Source organism: Muntiacus reevesi, chromosome 5, assembly GCF_963930625.1.
Source record: "Muntiacus reevesi chromosome 5, mMunRee1.1, whole genome shotgun sequence".
NCBI lineage: Eukaryota > Metazoa > Chordata > Mammalia > Artiodactyla > Cervidae > Muntiacus > Muntiacus reevesi.
In genome coordinates, this window is record NC_089253.1 from 120,962,967 (window position 1) to 120,979,179 (window position 16,213).

A 16,213-nucleotide genomic window follows, 5' to 3' on the forward strand; every position below is an offset into this window, starting at 1 on the left:
AAAAAAGAAAAGAGAAAGGTGAAAGGGCAGCAGGATCACAGACGAAAGAGCCCGTCCCACTGGGGGGCCTGGAGGGACTCTTCAAAACGCTGGGCTATGCAGGGCTGAGGAGCAGGATGAGGCTGAAGCCAGATCACAAGGTCCGCCCTGCAAACCCTGGGGCAGTCTGACCTGTTCATTTAAGAAGAGCTCCCTGGCACTTCAATGGAAGAGTGATGGAGAGAAACAAGGCTAATCGCAGGGAGTCCCGTGAGAGTTCTGCATCAGTTTAAATAAGAGGTAAGTCACGGACCAGAACAAAGATGCCAGTGGTGAGGGTGGATGTGAGTGTAAGGACAGCCACGGGAGACCTTCAGGAGGTGGAAATCACATGGGGATTGGGAAAGGAGCGCCAATTTAGGACAGTTCTGCTTCTGAGTTTCTCTCTTGGGTCACTGGATGGATGTCAATTTTGCCTAGGGAGAAAACTCATAATGTCTTTGTACCCAGTTCTCACAGTTATATATAAAGAGAGGGTTTAATGCCACAAGCTACTCTATATCTAAGAATCAGAGACCATTCCTTTGGATCATGAGACGACTGCCAGTGAGCACGATGATGAGAATAAGCACTGTAATTGCCCAGGGTCCTCATTTCAGGGGTAATTAATCACAAGTGTCAGTCACCTTAAATGCTTATCTTAAAAGTTTTCCTACTACCCAGAAAAGTTTGGCTTTTTTTTTTAAACATGTAATTTAAGAACCCTGGGGTCTTGACTCAGCATCATATTGTTTCTTTGCACAGTTTTATAGGAAAACTTGTTAGAACTATTGAATGTAGCCTTGACTGAAGGAATCTATTTATATACCTGGTTAAAGGGAACAGCAAACAGAATCCCCACAGGGCCCTGTGGTAGGGATGGGGCCCGTAATACCATAAATCAGAACTTTCTAACGTTCAGGATAAGAATAAAGACAACACGTGAGCCGGAAAGCAAAAAAGGATTTATGAAAGTACTAAATTACTTCCTAACCTGGGCTGTGCAGAAGTCTTCAAGCTTAGAATGAGAAGAAAATTGAAAATAGAGTTTTAGTAAGTTAGCTGTAGCACAACACGTTTATAAAAACTTGTGAAAACCATTATTTAGTGAATATGTGTAGATCCTTAAGTATGAAATAAAAACGCTTAAGAAGTAAACATTCAGGCTTCAGAGACTGAGGGTTCTAGGGGTGGGGAGGGTCATGATGAAGGACGGTGGGACCCTCATCTGGGATGTGCTTGCAGTTTCCTTCTCAACTCCCAGTTTCTTCTTGAGAAGGTTGATAAAGACCTCAGGGGTCAAATGTGACAAAAGCATTATACTGACGAGCAGCAAAATTTGTGTTGTGGTTATGATTTGACATGGGACCCCATATAGCTTTCTATTAAAACTACGAGATGAGCATTCATATCATGTTCTCATTATTTGCTTATAAAGAGCTCATCAACTCTCTAGTTTATTTGCTAAGCAAGGATTATCATCTAAATTGTTGATTAGTTCTGTCTGAATCTCATTCAGGAGTTGACTGAAGGCCTAGCACTCAGGTGTTGCTCAGTCCTAGCGTGGTGAATAAAAAAACACAGTCTCTGCTTTTATGGAGCTTACGGTCTGTTGAGGGAGACGGCTACATAAATAAGTGAAAACTATGTCGTTTGTTTAGTCACTCAGTCATGTCTGACCTTTCTGCAACCCCGTGGACTGCAGCCTGCCAGGCTCCTCTGTCCAAGGGATTTCCAGGCAAGAATACCAGAGTGGGTTGTCATTCCCTTCTCCAGGGATTCTTCCCGACCCAGGGGTGGAACCCGAGTCTCCTGCATTGCAGGCAGATTCTTTACTGTCTGAGCAATCAAATGAAAGTCATATACATGATGAATTTTAAAAGATACCTTTAAAAATAAGCACATAATACCAATCTTTATAAGACAATGAAAGGAAAGAATTGAGTATGTGAGAGAAAAAGGTTCTTATTTAGATCTGTCCATGAGGAAATGACATTCTGAGAAAGCAACAAAAGATCGAGTCGGAAAACTTAAGAGGGAGTTTTCTAGGGGAGGGAACGGTGTTCTAAAGGCCCGGGACAGAAAGCATTCTAGGGACAGGAACAGATTTGGGAATGGGGTCAGGTAATAAGGGGCTGGTCAGGTTAAGGATTTTGAACTTTATTATGTGCGAAAAGTAAAGCCATTGAATGGTTTCAAAGTAAATAAGGACCATGATTTGATTTGTAACCTTTACCACTTTGGATTGTAAATTTTATTTTAAAAACATATTTCTCAGCAGTTAAGTGACATTACAAAGATCTGTAGGCGAAGTCATTTGTATTATAAGTCAGATTGTGTTCCTATAGAACTTCATACATCTCTTTCATCGTCTCACAAAACAGCTGGTGTGATCCTGGACACACTCCTCAGCATTATATTAGCATCTTACTAAATTTACATTTTTGGACTAGCACTACACATAGTATGTAAATAGTCAAAATCGGTAAGAAAAACAACCTAGTGGAAAAAGATATGAAATGATAAAAAAATTTCAAAAAATATTAAATTCAATAATATCTGGGGAAAATATAAAACAAACAATGATAAGGTATGATTTTTTATCTCGCCAACTGGTAAACATTTTTGCTTGGTGTGGCAAGTGTTGCCAAGGGTCTGGACCAAACATACTCTTATCCTGTGCCAGGAGACATGTAACAACCTCTACAGTTTCTCTAGAGGTCGTTACCAGCATCTATTAAAATTTGAAATGCCCGTAACCTATAACCCAGAAATCCCACTCCTAGCATAGACCCCAGTGTTGCACTCAGACATTTGCACAACCCACATATATGATGTTATTCAATGCAATATTGTAATAGCAAAAATGTATATAAACCCCCTAAGGGAATGGAATGGTCAAATTATGTGCATCTATGTTATGGAATACTTGGCAATAGTTAAAAATTATGAGTGAGCTCTATATTTCTAACATGGATAGATTGTGCAAGGGAGTAAGGAAACCAGGCTGTACTAAGGATGCATGCAGTCAGTACAATTCCAGTTACATTAACACACATGATAAATAGACACATATATAGTTTTAACAGGTGCATATGTCAGTAAAACCACAGAAATTAGTTCTGGCAGGGACTTTCTTTTTTATTTAATATCCAAATATTTTATAAAATACTAAATCATTCATGTTTTATTGTTTTTATTCTTGTCCCTAGCAAAATGACCCAGCTAAATCCATTCAAATACAAAATAGTTTTTTCTTCTGTCTCACTGTGTGTAAGGAAATCATTTCCCTCTGCTTCGAGGTTTAAGAGAAGAATTTAGGCTTGGCTATGTGCTTTCTCCTGAGTGTGTGTTTGTGCTAAGTCGCTTCAGTCCTGTCTGACTCTTTGTAACGCTGTGGACCGTAGCCTGCCAGGCTCCTCTGTCCATGGGATTCTCCAGGCAAGAACACTAGAGTGGGTTGCCATCTCCTCCTCCAGGGGATCTTCCTGACCCAGGGATTGAACCCACGCCTTTTACATCTCCTGTATTGGCAGGCGAGTTCTTTACCACTAGCGCCCACCTGCAGTCTGCTGACTTTACATGTATACCCTGGAAAAATATATCATTTTTTTTCTTGCTTAACATTCAAACAGTTGGAATGTTTGAAGAATTGGAGTTTAGTTAAAACTTGAGGTTAAGTCAAGATGATCCTGAAGCCCCTTGTTCATCCGTATTTGTTAAGTGTCGGGTGGTACCATGGAAGTGATGCCACTGTTGCTCTTGGGTTTACGGAAGCCCCTTTATCAGATCCCCTTGCCGGCTCCCCGAGGGGGGCCCAGCACCCGTTACCTGGTACCAGGTGCTGCCCAGCCTCCGGTCAGGCACGTGCTCCGTGGTTGAGGAGCTCTGAGCCCACAGTCTCTCTGGCCATTTATCCTGCAGGTTACACGGGCGTCCAGTGTGAAACCGACCTCGACGGATGCAGGAGTGGCCCCTGCCAGGGTGGCGGGCAGTGTGTGGAGCTGTCCTCGGAGACAGGGCGTGAGCGCCTGGCCCAGCTGCTGTCTGCATCCGGCCGCCCTGGAGCCTCCGGTTACGTCTGCATCTGTCCACCCGGACTCACAGGTAAGGCCCAGCGCTGGGGAGACGACTTTCTAGCATTTGCCGGCAGATCATGCATTCACCCAGAGAGCGGTGCTGTGTAACCTCTGTGCCCTGGTGCAAAGAGTCCCCCTTGTGGGCCTGGAAAATACCTCGTTTCACCTATCGTGCTTCCTCAAATCATGCTGCTCCTGCTGCTGCTGCTAAGTCGCTTGAGTCGTGTCCGACTCTGTGCGACCTCATAGACGGCAGCCCACCAGGCTCCCCGTCCCTGGGATTCTCCAGGCAAGAACACTGGAGTGGGCTGCCATTTGCTTCTCCAATGCGTGAAAGTGAAAAGGGAAAGTGAAGTCGCTCAGTCGTGTCTGACTCTTCACGACCCCATGGACCGCAACCTACCAGGCTCCTCCGTCCATGGGATTTTCCAGGCAAGAGTACTGGAGTGGGGTGCCATTGCCTTCTCCCCTCAAATCATGAGGAAAATGTTAAAAACAGGGGTAGAAGAGTCATAGGAAAGGGGAGATACTTGTATACTTTATCCTGGGGAATTAGAAGCCAACTCAAGTTCTTCACCTTAGAGACAGAAAATTTTAGAATTTTTGTGTCATTAAATTTTATAGTGATGTTACATTTTATGTTCAAATTTGCTTAAAAATTTAGCGTCTTTATATTTACACTGAAAACAATGATCTAGTCTCAAGTAATCAACTATTCTCTAGCGAAAGTTGTTCCCCATGTCAAATTTAAAGGGCTCTGTCTTATTCTACAGTATTCTACATTGCAGGTGGATTCCTTACCACTGAGCCACCAGGGAAGCCCTACAATATTCTTACTCTAAACCCAGTGGAACTTTGCATGAACCATTGTGTTTGTGTCTGTTCCCATTTCTGAAACTTTTCTGAAGTTTGGCGACAGTCCTGTATTTGATGATGAACAGCAATTACCTGCAGTTGCATAGATACCACTGAGAAAACTAATCACAACCTAGATCTCTACCTTATTTCTCTCTTCATAGATCCAATGATATCTGAGGGCAAAATGTCAGCTGCTGTTGGGGATTTCTGAGAAAAGTAAATAAGGAATAAGAAAAAAAGGGGATGGGTCTATTTACCCTTAGTGTTCCTTTTCTTTTAATGTCTCAGTTTTTATGTGTAATGACCTTTGATTCTTGGCAGTGTTTGCTATAAAGTTGCTGTAGAGAATGTCCTGATTCACTGTCCCCTCTGTGAAAACACATGGGAGAAAAGTCTCGCCAGGTTCAACGTCAGGAGAAGTATAGTTCTTCCTGAATAGCTTCTAGCTTGCATGCTTTTCCCCTTAGTAAAAGTGTGCAAATAAATCTCGATAAATGAAAAAAAGCATGAAATAAATCTTGCAATACATCACAGTTCCCAACAACGTAAGATGCTGGAAATCTTATAGGTAAAAGTCAGTTCTACAAGCATATAGGTTTTTCTGATAATACATTTCTGTATTTACCCCACCCCTGGGATTATTTAAATTTCCTGTTTAAATTTAAACTGGTAATTTCCAGTGTTAAATTTCCTGTCTGTTTCTTATATTTTTTTCATGTATTTTTTTCTTGCATTTTCTGAATTGTATGATCGTGGTATAGTGTAAGTGATTTTGTTAACCATTGTAAGTTCCTCTTGAAACAAGGTAAGGGAGTGATAAATGTTTTTCTTGGGTTTAAGGTTATAAAGAGGAGATTCTGTCAAAGTCAGAGGCCACTGCTAACGTTGCCTCATCAGAGGAAAGAACATGGCTGACCGATGTATCTGCAGATCTGAACAAAAGAGGCAATAACATACCCCAGGAAAGTGTGCTGGCCTTGATTTCTGAGGAGCAGCTGGGAATGACTACATGAGTTAAGACGTCCTGGGCTGCCCCAAGTATGGCTTCATGAAATTGCTCATTTTCCACTCATGTGACTTCCAAAGAGGGTTCTCAGAATCAGTCGTCCTTCAGATGGAGATTCAGGGTCACATGCGTGTTTGCTCACTCAGTCCTGTCTGACTCTTTGCAATCCCACAGACTGTAGCCCGCCAGGCTTCTCTGTCCGTGAGATTTCCCAGGCAAGAACACTGGAGTGGGTTGCCATTTCCTTCTCCAGGGGATCTTCCCCACCTAGGGATGGAACTCGCCTCGCCTGCATTGGTAGGAGGATTCTTTACCACTGAGCCACCTGGGAAGCCCCTTTGTAGGCTGACTCATATCAAGCTTATACGTAATTTGTTAAATGTATCTTATACATATTTTATTAGGCTTATACCTAAGTATTTCATTTTGGGAGTGCCACTATAAATGGTACTGTGTTGTTAATTTCAAATTCCATGTGTTCACTGCTGTTAGGTAGGAAAGTAATTGACTTTTGACTTTTATATATTAACCTTGTGCTCAGATACTGTGCTATAATCATTTATTAGTTCTAGGATATTTTTTGTCAGTTCTTGCATATTTTCTACATGAACAATCATGCTCCTGCCTTTTAAAACTATTAATGTTTACACAGTATGTCTTTTTCCATCCTTATGCTTTCAATTCTCTTGTCGTTTAATTTGAAGTGAGTTTCTTTTAAATGTCATAATAAAACATTATTGCATCATGCTTTTTAAAAATTGTTTTGTCAACCTCTGCTTTTTAATTGATATATTTAGACTTTCAACCTGTAAGTAATTATTGATGTGGTTGGGGTAAGCTGTGCCATTTTATTATTTGTTTTCTGTTTGATTTCTTTGTTTCTCTTTTCTTACCTTTCTATGGGGTACTTGACCATTTTTTAAGGTTTTCATCTTGATTTAGTTCTAGTATTTTTAGATGTGTATTTTTCATATATACAGTATGGCTGTTCTGCGTATTATAGTGTATACATGTAACTCATAGCCTATTGGTATTAACATCTTACAATTTTGGGTGAAGCACAGGAAAACTCTTTTTCCACTTAGGTCCCTTTATCTTCCCCACTTTAAAGTATCATTGTCTTGAGGATAAGATGGTATTCTAATTCTTATTTTAGTCATTACATATAATTTAGAATGTTTATGAAAAGAAGGGTGTTCTGTTTACCTGCCCTCTCCACTGTTCTTTCTTTCTGCCTTTTGCCGCAAGATTCTTATGCTACTAGTTCCTTTCTGCTTAAAGAACTTTCTTTAGCTTTTCTTTAAGAGTTGGTGTGCTAGTGACAATCCTTTTAGTTTTTGTTTATCTGAGAAGGTCTTTATTGACCATTTATTCCTGAAGGATGGTTTGTTGAATATAGAATTCATGATTGACAATTCTTTTCTTTAAGCATTTGAAAAAATACACATCTCTGCCTTCTGCACTCTATATTTTCAAGTAAGAAATCCACTCTCATTGAAATTGATGGTCCCCTGTAGGTAGCGCATCCTTTCTCTGACTCCTTTCAGAGAAAAATTATGGAGTGATAACACCTTCAACTCTATCTTTAGTTTTCAGAATTTTGTTTGTGAATATGTCTCTGTGTCTATTTTTTTCCAATTTGAAATTCACTCAACTTTTCAAATCTGTGGATTTATGTCTTTTGTCAAATTTAGGATGTCTTTACCCAAGTTTTTTTTTATTGCTCTTTCAGCCCTAGTCTCTTTTTCTTCTCCTGCAACTCTGATAATGTAAGCTTTGTGTCTTTTCCTATTTTTCCACAGATTCCTGAGTTCTGTTAATTTTTCCCTCTTTTTACTTTAGAATGGGTAAATTTTATTGATCTGTCCCCCAGATTCACAGATTTTATTCTCTTTCATCTTCTCTCCACTGTTGTGCCCATCCAGAGAATTGATCATTTCTTCTATTTTATTTTCCAGTTTTATAATTTCCATATTTTATAATCTAATTCTTTGCTGATATTGTCTATTTTTCCTTTTACTCAAGAGAATTTGTAATTGCTTACTAAATCATTTTATGATGGTTACTTTAAATCTTTGTCAGACAGTTTCACGATATGATTCAGCTCAGATTGAGTTGATGACATCAGTTCACTTTCTTTTCTCACTCAAGTTGTAGTTTTTCTGATTCTTGATGTGATGGGTGATTTCTCAGTTGTATCTAGGATATTTTGGACATTGTGTTAGGAAACTATCAGTCTTATTTGAGTTTTAAAAATTTTACCAGGCAGTCAGCTTTTTCGTCTTGACAACAGGTCATAGTCTACTTCTGTGGGCTCTGCAGGCCCAGCGCCCAGTTAGATTTCAGGGTTGTGGCGTTTTGGTCGGCTTGGTACATCTGGTGCCGCTTGGGCCCCCACTGATCTCTGCTGATGATATAAATGACAGTTTACTTCTTGCAAGCTATGCACAGTTGCAGTTCTATCACTTGTTAGACTAAGATAAATTTCCATCATCATGAAAAATGCAATTGTGACTAATACATTTAATGACAGACCTCCATTCAAAGAAACCATTATAGTTGTTAAATATAGCTACAAGCTTTTCCAGTTTTAAAATTATAATTAAAGATGTCTCTCTTGCTGTTTACTCCATGTACAGTTACGTTCCATATTGAAAATAGTCATGGTTGCATACTTAATGTAATTTCTAACTTTCTATAATATAAAAGTGAAATATGTCAGAGTAGAAATTAACTGAGGTTCCAAGAAGACGGTACCCAGAAAGACAGAAATAAAGAGAGCTCCAAGCCATGGAAAAGGGGAAATAGAGAAGACATGGGTCCGATTCAGTCAGGTCCGACTCTTTGCAACCATAACCTATAATCTGCCAGGCTCCTCTCTATCCCTGAGATCCTCCAGACAAGAATACTGGAGTAGGTAGCTATCCCCTTTTCCAGGAAATCTTCCCGACCCAGGGATTGAACCTGGACCTCCTGCATTGCAGGCAGAATTTTTACTCTTCTCTAATTATCTCAAAATCATTAAACATATTCTTTGGCAAAATTTCCTCACATACCACCATAGCCATTTTGTGCCTATAGCTGCAATGCTCAACTTGTAATGAGAATGGTGGATAAAGACTTGATTTAAAGTCTGTTTACTTAAACCCACATAGATAATTTTAATGGTAAACTAAATAAATCTATAACTGGGGAAGGCCTGTAGTTGAAAAATACTGTTCAGTTCAGTCCAAAACTATAAATTATCTTTATTTTGTATGACCATCCTTGACCGCTACTAGAAGGAATGTTGGCTGCTTCTTTCTGTCCTCTTTTAACTTTTGACTTGGGGGTACTGGACACAGTTCTAGGGATATAATGATGAAAATACATGGTCTCTTCCCAAAAGAAAGTGAAAGAGCAGGAGGAAAAAGATGCACAAGAATATAAGACATTACAGTAACCACCACAGTGAAACCATAAAAAGGTACAGCCAGAGAAATCAGGAAAGAGGACCTGTGTCTGCTACTTATGTCAGATAGAATTTAGTGGAAATTCCAAGAATCCAGATGACTTGGTAGTATTTTAATACAAACGACCGCATTACTTCTAAACATTAAGAAAGGATGTCATGACCCCTGTGCTTACCCTTGAAGCATCCTGTTCTAAGCTAAATTGGAAACAATTGACTCATGTTTTTAATGTGAACATTTTGTTTCTGTTTATCAAAATGTGGTGATAAAACCTCTAACAAGTTTCCCAACGACTCATAAGCCAGGTCCAATTTTCAGCACTAACTCTCACTCACCACCTCCAATTAGCGTTTCCTCCAATGAAGAGCAGCACCATCGCTGATCTCTGGAATGCTTCGTTGCTGCCTCCGAGGTGGGGCTCTTCTGCTGCTGCCACCCATCTGCTCTGTGCATGGGAAGAGCTGAGCCGTGCAGCAGGGAACCCTGCGAAGTCCTGGCTCCAAACCTCAGGCAGAAGTAGCGGGGTTCCCAACAGTGAGCACCCCGATGGGAGCCACCTGGCAGAGTGGCTGCACGTGGGGCCGCACATGACCGGGCTTGGCCGCCTCCAGCACAGCGTTGCTAAAAATGAAGTGTCCACGTCTCCTTAGAAGTTAAATCCTGTCATTCTACCCAAACCCCACTAAAATAGACACACAGGGCTGAACACGTAACACGGAGAGCTTCCTGTATTCATGAAGCGATGAAGCAAGCACACGGGGCCATCAGCCACTCCTGCATAGAGAAATCATCCACAGAGTCCGTTCCTTTGTTGTTTCAGGCCCGCTGTTCTTAGAGGTGCACTTGTCCCCTTATTAATAATTCTAAGTTTGAGACTTTAAGTCCTAAATAACTTGAACAGATATTAGATGTACATGTAAAGCTGTAACCCTAGAAGAGCAAAGTTTGCTCTCATCCTTATTTACTTAATAAAGTGTTTATTAATATTTTCAATAGATTCATCCAATTCATTCACCTTTGCTTTTACTGTGAATTTTAACATCTCTAAACAAAACCCTTCATAGTACACGTGTGAGCACATTTTTGCATGTACTACTTTGATTTAGCTGTCTCAGCTCTAACAGTTAGGAAAGGCGTGTCACCACCTTACATATCAACTGATTTTGAAAATCATCTTCATTATGCTTAGCACCTACTCTCTATGAAGATATCTTGTAGGGGAAATTAACGGTCATGATGTGGAAGGTCAAATTCAGGCCAGATACAAAGATGGCTGCATCTGTGAGACCCTCAAGACAGAGATAGATAATATCAGCTTCTCGGGTTGTGGCTTGATTGCTTTATTGTTGTTGTATAGTCATTCAGTTGTGTCCAGTTCTTTTGTGACCCCATGGACTTTGTAGCCTGCCAGGCTCCTGGTCCATGGGATTTCCCAGGCGAGAATACTGGAATAGATTGCCATTTTCTTCTCCAGATGACCTTCCCCACCCAGGGGTCGAACCTGTGCCTCCTGCACTTGTGGGCGGATTCTTTACCAGTGAGCCACCTGGGAAGCCCTGGGCTGCTTTATTAGGTTAGCATTATTTTGTTGACTTAACGTGAAACAAGCTAAAGAAAGCTCTCAAATATATAATCAGCAGATAGATGTCACTTCTCCAAGTATTCTGGCCAACATGTCTTAGGAAAAGAAAAGTTTTCTAAAACAGAAGAATAAAACCATGGCAAATCCTTCACCTTGAAGTTCATAATTAAATTCTCCATAATTCTTGTCATTCCCCTGGTGCGACTTGGATTCTATTTTTGTGTGAGAGATGTGGGCCACCACCACTTATAAGACCTATAAGGGAAGTAACACTCCCCAATAATAGCCAGGTGTTGTTAGAGGCAAGAGCTAGAAGCGGATGAAGATACCAGGAGCTGGGCTGATGGGAGTCCACACCATGCCTGCACACGGCCTGGCAGCGGCCGGATTGCCACTGATGGGGACAGCCATCTGGAACCCCAATCCATTCATTCCCTGTTGCTCAGGTTCATCCAGAGTTTCTTTAAACATGCTAATCTTCAGAGGAGAAGGGGGCGACAGAGGATGATGTGGGTGACTGGCATCATCGGCTCAGTGGACATGAGTTTGAGCAAACTTGGGGAGATGGTGATAGACAGGGAGGCCTGGCGGGCTGCCGTCCCTGGGGTCTCAGAGAGTCAGACACGACTGAGCAACTGGACATCAACAGCAATGTTCAGAAAGAGCAGCATCAGTGACCTCCACCTGACTTCCTCAAAGATGACAGCTCTTTCACCAAAGGCCACTGCTGTGTTCTGTGTCGAGAGTCTGTCTCTATAGGGTCACCCAGAAGATACTTGAGAAGCACCTTTTCCTCCATCACATGCCCCTCCCTCACCATGGACACACACGCATTTGTCTGCAGCTTTACTCCAGCCCTGAGCAGCTCAGGTCCCGGGCCTCAGGAGGGCATTAAAACCTTAGATCAACAAATTTACTAAGGAGTTAGGTCTCTCTTTGGAGTAAAAAGTTCTGTTACACCTGCTCTTGGTGAAACCCAGCCCTCCTTCCACAGTAGCCACTTACCACCTCTCCCTACTCAGTCATTGAGCAAGTATTCTTGGAAAGGCTGGAGTCAGAGTTGGTTATAAGTTTGTTTAAAGTTCCTCACCATGACTTGCAAGTACACTTATCTTGGCACTCACAGGCACCCAGCACCCCAGGTGTTTTCATTCAGGCCAGGCAAGCCCGGGTCTCTGATGCCAAAATGCTCTGTACGTTGCCTAATTTTACCTGATTTCCCATCCTTTTCTGATCTGCCTACTATATACTAAAGGTCTCAACATTTATTATAAACTCCATTATCACTCTCCTTAGCCTCTTCTTTATTTTTTTATTGTAGTATAATTGATTTACAACGTTGTGTTAGTTTCAAGTGTACAGCAAAGTGATTCTGGCATGTATATATATGTGTGCGTGTACCTATACACACACACATATTTCAGATTATTTTCCATTAGAGGTTATTATAAGACATTAAATATAGCTCCCTGTGCTTTATAGTAAATCTGCTGCTTATTTATTTTATGGATAGCAGTTTTGTATCTGATAATCCCAAATTTCTCATTTATCTCTCCTTGACCCCTTTCCCCTTTGATAATCATAAGCTTGATTTCTATGTCTATGCATCTGTTTCTTTCTTTTTTGTTGCTGTTCATTTAAAAAAAATTTTTGTTTGCAATATAGTTTTGATTTACAGTGTTGAGTTAGTTTCAGCTGTCCAGCAAAGTGAATCAATTATACATATGATCTTTTCTTTTTTAGATTCTTTTACATATAAGCTGTTTCAGAGTATTGAGTAGAGTTCCCTGTGCTATACAATAGGTTCTGATTAGTTATCTGTTTTATATATTATATACATTCACACCCCAGTCTTCCAATTTATCCCTCTCTGCCTCCTCCCCCATCCCCCAGTAACCAAAAGTTGGTTTTCTACATCTGTAACTCTATTTCTGTATTGTAGAAAAGTTTACTTGTATCTTGTTTTAGATTCCACATATAAGTGATATCATATGATTTTTGTCTTTCTCTGTCTGACTTCACTAAGTATGACAATCTTTAAGTCCATCCATGTGGCTGCAACAAGCAGTATTTTGTTCGTTTTTGTGGTTGAATAACATTCCGTTGTATATATGAACCACATCTGCTTTATCCACTGCTCTGTTAATGGACATCTAGGTTGCTTCCATGTCTGGGCTACTGTAATAGTGTTTTAGTTAACATTGGGGTCCATGCATCTTTTTAATAATGGTTTTCTCCAGATATATGCCCTGTAAAACTGTTACTGTTTGCAGATGACATGATTCTATACATAGAAAACCCTAAGGATGCTACTAGAAAACTACTAGAGATCATCAATGAATTTGGTAAAGTTGCAGGATACAAAATTAATACACACAAATTTCTTGCATTCCTATAAACCAACAATAAAAGATCGGAAAGAGAATTGCCATCATGTCAAAAAGAATAAAATGCTTAGGAATAAACCTGTCGAAGGAGGCAAAAGACCGGTACTCAGAAAATTGTGAGGTACTTATGAAAGAAATAAAAGATGACACAAACAAATGGAAAGACATACCCTGTTCTTAGACTGGAAGAGTCAACATTGTGAAAATGGCTCTGCTACCCAAAGCAATCTATAGATTCAGTGCAATCCCTATCAAACTACCAATGGCATTTTTCACAGAATGAGAACAAGAAATTTTACAATTTGCATGGAAACACAGAAGGCCATAAGTAGCCAAAGAGATGCTGAGAAGGAGAAACGGAGTTGGAGGAATCAGGCCCTGACTTCAGACTACCCTACAGAGCTGCAGTAATAAAAACAGCAGGGTGCTGGCACAAAAACAGAAACTGATGGAACAGGATTAAAGTCCATGCAACTATGGCCACCCCGTCTATTACAAAGGAGGCTGGAACATACAGTGGAGAAAAGACAGCCTCTTCAGTAAGTGGTGCTGGGAACTGGACAGCTACATGGAAAAGAATGAACACTCCCTAACACCACACACAAAGATAAACTCAAAATGGACTGAAGATCTAAATGTAAGGCCAGATACTACAAAACTCATAGAGGAAAATATAGGCAACACTCTTTGACATAAATCATAGAAATATCTTTTTTGAACTGTCCCTTAGAATAATGAAAATAAAAACAAAAATAAAAGGCATCTAACTAAACTTAAAAGATTTTACACAGCAAAGGAAACCATAAACAAAACATCAAGGCAGCTCTCAGAATGGGAGAAAATATTTACAAATGAAGCAACAGATAAGGGATTAATCTCCAAAATACGCAAACTCATATTGTATATTGAGTTTATGAAGCTCAATATTAAAACAATCAAACAAATAAAGAACCCAATCCAAAAATGAGCTGAAGATCTAAACAGAGATTTTTCCAAAGAAGCCATACTAAAAAACTAAAGCATATACTAAAAGGCTAAAAAGCAATGAGAAGTTGTACAGCTTCGCTAATTATTAGAGAAATGCAAATCCAAACTACAGTGAGGTATCACCTCACATGGTCAGAATGTCCATTATCAAAAGGCTACAACCAGTAAATGCGGACAGGGTATGGAGAGAAGAGAACCCTTCTACGCTGTTGGTGGGGATATAAACTGGTCCTGCCATTGTGGACAACAGTATGGAAGCTCCTCAAAAAACTTGAAATAGAGCTACCATATGACTCAGCAACCTCCCTCCATTACCTCTTTTTCAAACATTTCTTTCACCTACATGCTTTAGTTACAATCTAGCTATATTCTCAGAATGCTTTTTTTCTGCAGTCCTTGCAAATGGTGGTGGTTTTTTATTCTTCTCCAAAATCCCATATTTGACTGGTCGCCAAAGTCAATGCAACATCCTTTCCACTTTATTTCTACATCTAGGCAATTGCTCCTCTTCTTCATTCAAAACCCCACTCATTTGAAAGATGTGTCTTCATATACGGGCTGGTCTGATGTCTCAGACAGTGAGGAATCTGCCTGCAATACAGGATGACGCCACCTTCATGCGGCCTCTCCTCATTGTGGTTTCCCGCCCATCCTCTGTACCTTGCCATCAGCCATTGAAGAGTTTACTATCTCACTCACTCCTTTCCTCATTCTTGAAGACACCTGTATAGAAAACCGCTGTAAGCATCATTTCCCAGTCATTCAACCTCCTTGTTTCCAAATGACTCTGACTGCTACCTGGATACTTCCATCTACTTCTTTGGTCATGATCTAGACCCTACTGTCACCAATAACTCATGGAAAACCTCACTTTCCATTCTTCTGTTCTCTGACCACAGCCTCCACTTTTCCAGTTCATTTACATGCCAACACTTTTTCACTGCACCTTGTCAATTGTTCCAACCAATTTCGACTCATTGCCTCACCTTCTGTCTCAGCTAAGACTTCTTGGTCTAATACTACAACTATTTCCTTGCGTGTAACCTCAGCTCCCCTGATCCTGTCTCTCTCTCCATTGTACTTACCTGGCAAAAGTACATGTGTGATTAAACTTCACACTTCATCTTCTCCACTCCTATAAGCAATTTGAGTGTGGCTGGAGAAAAACTCACAGCTCAAACACTTAACTCATGAATATCGCTTTAAATTTATGACTGCAAATTTCAAGGAGACTCCTAGCCCTTAGACAATACTCCTTTCAGAGTTCTGCTTCCCAAGATGACCTTTTTATACTTTCTCTTTCTTCAAACTTCTGTTAACCCCTCCCTCGTTGTTATCCTCCATTGATTATCAGGTTTCTGATTTCAGTCAGAGAAGAACCACCTCATCTTCCCTCCACTAAATCTATTGTTGGATCTGAGATTTGATTTTATCCTACTTGCAAGTTAGTTCATAATTTAGCCTGTGACGGCTTCGTGGATGCTGGCAGAAGACAGAAGACTTTTGAGTAAGGGGGGAAAGGCCCATACAATAGTCAGCATGGACAGTAGGTTTACACTGTTTTCTCTTGCACTCAGGCCTTGTGGGGGGGACACACTGTGGGCCCAGGTGAGAGTTACACAGATGCAAATGAGGAACACTGAGTTGACGATTCACTGTTTCTATAGCAAGCAGTGTGAAGCCTGTTCTTTGTCCTAGAGGGAGATTTTACATGGCTTCATTCTCAGAGTTGCTTCCTGCCATCAAATCCTGAGAAATGGCCTGGGTGAAGGGCAGTCAGAGCCTTTCATTCTTGCCATTCCTAGCAAGGGACTGCAGGGATGCACAGGGCCCAGGAATCCATC

The 16,213-nt window shown here is 40.6% G+C and overlaps 1 protein-coding gene across 1 annotated transcript in view; it reads left to right on the top strand.

Moving 5' to 3' along the window:
- CRB1 (crumbs cell polarity complex component 1) overlaps nt 1–16,213 on the top strand; it is a 161,715-nt gene that overhangs the window by 43,279 nt on the left and 102,223 nt on the right. The window contains exon 6 of the mRNA XM_065937181.1: nt 3,943–4,125. Coding sequence (XP_065793253.1) covers nt 3,943–4,125 — 183 coding nt within the window. The remainder of the gene's footprint in view (nt 1–3,942; nt 4,126–16,213) is intronic.